The sequence below is a fragment of the Solanum tuberosum genome, unplaced genomic scaffold (assembly GCF_000226075.1).
Source record: "Solanum tuberosum cultivar DM 1-3 516 R44 unplaced genomic scaffold, SolTub_3.0 scf00349, whole genome shotgun sequence".
NCBI lineage: Eukaryota > Viridiplantae > Streptophyta > Magnoliopsida > Solanales > Solanaceae > Solanum > Solanum tuberosum.
Genome location: NW_006239271.1, coordinates 366,538 through 370,536, shown reverse-complemented (window position 1 = coordinate 370,536; position 3,999 = coordinate 366,538). Strand labels below are relative to the sequence as shown.

Here is a 3,999-nt window from a genome sequence, read left to right as displayed (position 1 = left end):
TCCTAGAAACGAGGCTTATCCTTAGCCTAAGGTTTCATTCAATGGTTTATCAAGAAGATTAATGGGTTATTTTAGTGAGCCGGATTTGATAAATGGTCCGGTATATTTATTTGTGTTCATTACCCCTCAAGGTTTAGGGGCATAATTCATCAAATGTATAACGGTAGAATTAGTTTTAACGGAAAACTCAAAGAGGATATGTTAAACTATTCCCATAAATAGCGGGGCAAATATCACCCCTTTTCATTTCATGAGACTGTACACAAAGGCCCTGTAGGAAGCCTACAAATCAAACAAGAACCTTCACAAAAAACCATCCTATACAAGGTTCCTGGCTGATCCCAAGAAATGTATCACTGAAGATTATCTAGTGGGATTGTCTAAGAACGCGTATCTAGATATTCAATATCCTAACTCCTATAGTAACAAATACTACGCGCAGTAGCCAACCAACCTGAGTTGCCTTCAATAAGGTAGGAATCGGCAAGGCTTCTGCACAAAAACAGATACCAGCCACTGACATAAAGGGTTCCATTAGTCCAAAGCATGGAACCACCTCAAAAATCAAAATGATGTTCAATCCTCAAGATTTTACACGGGAACAAACCCTCCTGTTTCAAAGAAGAAAAAAGAGAGGAAGAGTCGTGTTGCAGTATTAGGAGCCTATTATATAGTCTAAATCCAAATACAAGCACACAAAAATAAGTGAGAAACAGAATCATTACCCTCTCACTGGGTGTCAAAGCTCTTGTCTACCTCAGGCCAAAATCAATCAAATCCCAAGAAGATTCAGAATCATAATAATCATAGTCTTCATAATTCTTGTAACAAAAAAGACAGCAATTTAGGTTGTGATTCAAATTGGAAAAAGCACTCAGGTAAATCACTAAATCTAGATGAAATTGAGAAGCGAAGGAACAAACCTCATCATACTTGCCAACATCAGCTGAATCTGCCTCATCATCCACCTATAGTTGCAACTGTCATTTACAGTATTCTAAAACTTGTACTTGAAAGTTAAGCATCTGAATGGAAGGGACCAAATGCATTCTTGCAAATGATAAACTTATTACTCGTCAAGCATGTCAGAAAAGAAACATTTCAAAAATTAAAGCCATATAAATATCCTAATAGGTTCAAGAGATATAAGATGTTATGTCATTTACAGTATCCGGAAACCCGTAATTTAAAGTTTTAAGCATCTTAACGGGGAATCAGAAAGATAGAAGCATTATCCACAAGGAACTTGTAATTTATCAAACAGATCACAGTACAATGCTTTTAAAAATTTGCAAGCAAAGGTAACGTAAGAGAGCAAATAAATACAGAAAAGAGCATTATGAGCTTTAGGTATAAAACTTCCACAGTTGAAGTAGCATTAAGCTCCTAATGCCTTCAGTAGATATAGGACTTGGTAATCTAGTTTCTCTGTGGAAATCTAAACGCAGAAATGTTTGCTTAGATGGTCATCTAAGGCAAATGTTTATTCTTAAGAGAGGCTAATATGTTTGCTCAAGAGACTAATACTATTGCAGATAGTGAGGAGTATGAAAAACAATTCTGGAATCCAAACTATTTTTACCCATGCATGATCAATATTGTATCTAATGTCATTAAGGAATCTATGTCCTCTGCTAGAGAATCTTGTTACTGGATAAGCAAGATTGTAACTTCATCACATTTACTAGCTTTGAAACAGAAAAGGCATCAACTTTTTAACAGAATGAACTTTCATTTCAGAAAACACAGAAAGTTCAAATAAGGCTGAAATTTGGGAATCTTCAAATGACATTTAGCCCTGAACTATAGGAAATTTGAAAAAGGATGCCATACAATACCGAACAAGGAAATGCATCACTAGCCAGCAGAGTCCATTTAGGAGCACAATATCTAAAGTGACAATCAATGATCATTCAAGGAATAAGCAGTAGTAGCTGAACAAGGAAATGTAACACGCAGATTACCCTCCATGGCATATCATGCTCCTCTCTGTGCAAAAGTTTCACATGTGCAAGATTAATTGTCTCGGCTTTCATGAAGTACAAAATCTTCTCCTGAAATTTTTTCAGTTCAATTACATTAATAAACACTTCAATGAACAAATGGGTGATGAAACATGATTAGCTAGCATTGTTTGATAAAAAAAATACAGCCAAAAGCTCAAATAGAAACAACTAAAAGTACCAAACAAACTGGTACCTTACGTGTCATGTTTTTCCACGTCTCAAAACCTCTGTTATCTACTTCAAACTCATTTCCGTCGATGTTTTTCTTCACAAAATCCTCCCTGCAACACCAAACCTATGAGGCCATGACCACTTAAGACAACATTTTTTCTTTATACACATAATACTAACATATTAAACAAACAAAATAGATATCCACAACATGGTTGTTCTTTAATGTAAAGATTTGGCACACACATTGAATATGTTGAAGGCAAAATACATAAAAACATGCCATTTAACTTGATTTAACATCTATATCCTCTAATTTTGGGTGTGCAGAAATAGCACTTAAACATGTATACAATTTGCACAAATAAACACACACGTCCTATATGGCAATTTGCGTGAAATATACCTGTCCTACATGGCAATTCGTGTGAGATATGTCCGTCCTACATGACAATTAATTTGTATTATGTCATATAGGACACGTGTATACTTGTTCAACTTTATATAAATTTAAATGTCTATTTGAGCAAGTTAAGGTACATTGTTTATATATTATGCCTATATTAAACAAGCCTATCTAAACTCATACATTCAAATAAATAACTAAACAGAGAGATAAGAGGCAACTAACATGAAAATTCGAAAAGCCGATCTGGGTTGATGAATAAGCCTCTTCTCCTTAACAATGTTTCTGCTCCTGGGTTGGCATTTCAATTTCTTTACATCCTTTCTGGGTTCACATTCATGCATGTCAGCCAACGCAATAGCCACTGAGATACCACATGTTTCACTGCAAATACACCCACATTACACAAACAAAAATTTTACATAAATTATTGATCAGAAAGAGGGGAAAAGTAGTATACCATTTTTGAAAAGCACTGCCATCAGGACCACGATGTATTTGGATACCAAAATCCCTTTTCCTTGTTCTAGCTTGGTACATCATTGAATACTGGGTCTCTTTCTGTAAGTATTATTAACTTGGATTCTACAGGACAATTGGAATCGCCATTAATGGCTATTATAAGGACCCAAATTAAACTAACTTGCGCCTAAGGTTTAGGATAATGCCTTGATTGTTTGCTTAACGATTATGAAGTAATTAAGGGGTTGCAGGATAAGGTGGTCATTGAGGCATATTTTAGCGGGACAATGGTATGTTTTGGCTAAGCTGCGCGGGCGGGGCTCCAAAAAAAGTCAAGTGAAGCGCCTTTTAGAAAAGGGCAAATATTTCCCGCGATGAATCAAAGTGGGATCGTACGTACTTATAAGGAAATGACACGTCAAAGTAAAGTCAGCGGCGTGTGGCTTTTGGGTTACAAGGGACCAAAATATAAAAGTGATACTACTAATTAATACTCCCTCCGTTTTACAAAGAATGACCTAGTTTAACTTGACACGGAGTTTAAGAAAATAAAGAAAACTTTTGAATTTTGTGGTCCTAAATTAAAGTTATGTCAAATGTATAAAATTGTTCTTTAATCTGCTGGCCTTAAACATGTCATGTGAAAAGCTGAAATTAAAATGTTACCAAAAAAAGAAAGAGGTCATTCTTTTTTAAACAGACTAAAAAATAAAGGAGATCATTCTTTTTGAAACGGAGGGAGTAATAATTTTATACAAATTTGATAGTGTTAAGAGCTAATTACATCGTATCCTACTCTTTTTCAAATTACGAAAATTCTTTAAATTTGATGGAATTCGAATATATCCTAAAACGTCCGATACATTTAATTGTTCATGTTATTATTAGGGATTTTAAAATTTTCCAATTTAATTGTTCATGCATGTTGTTGTTAGATTAGAAAATTAGTATTGC

General features: G+C 34.7%; 1 protein-coding gene across 1 annotated transcript; it reads right to left on the bottom strand.

Moving 5' to 3' along the window:
* Positions 1-204: 204 nt before the first annotated feature.
* Positions 205-3,357, bottom strand: LOC102603235 (high mobility group B protein 7). The gene is made up of 7 exons (XM_006361247.2): positions 3,044-3,357; positions 2,809-2,967; positions 2,200-2,287; positions 1,965-2,054; positions 924-968; positions 726-821; positions 205-611 (listed from the first exon to the last, which is right to left on the bottom strand). Exons 1-6 carry the CDS (start codon positions 3,124-3,126, stop codon positions 753-755), a joined length of 534 nt encoding a protein of 177 aa, XP_006361309.1. The 5' UTR covers positions 3,127-3,357; the 3' UTR covers positions 205-611; positions 726-752.
* Between the last annotated feature and the right edge of the window lie 642 nt (positions 3,358-3,999).

What these genes read in the sequence shown, in the direction of transcription:
- LOC102603235 (XM_006361247.2), bottom strand. Translation starts at nt 3,126, where the DNA reads ATGATGTACCAAGCTAGAACAAGGAAAAGGGATTTTGGTATCCAAATA. An exon ending in GGAAAAACATGACACGTAAG is followed by an intron (nt 2,055 to 2,199) that starts GTACCAGTTTGT and finishes AAAAAATTTCAG; the next exon opens with GAGAAGATTTTGTACTTCAT. An exon ending in ATGTTGGCAAGTATGATGAG is followed by an intron (nt 822 to 923) that starts GTTTGTTCCTTC and finishes TTTTGTTACAAG; the next exon opens with AATTATGAAGACTATGATTA.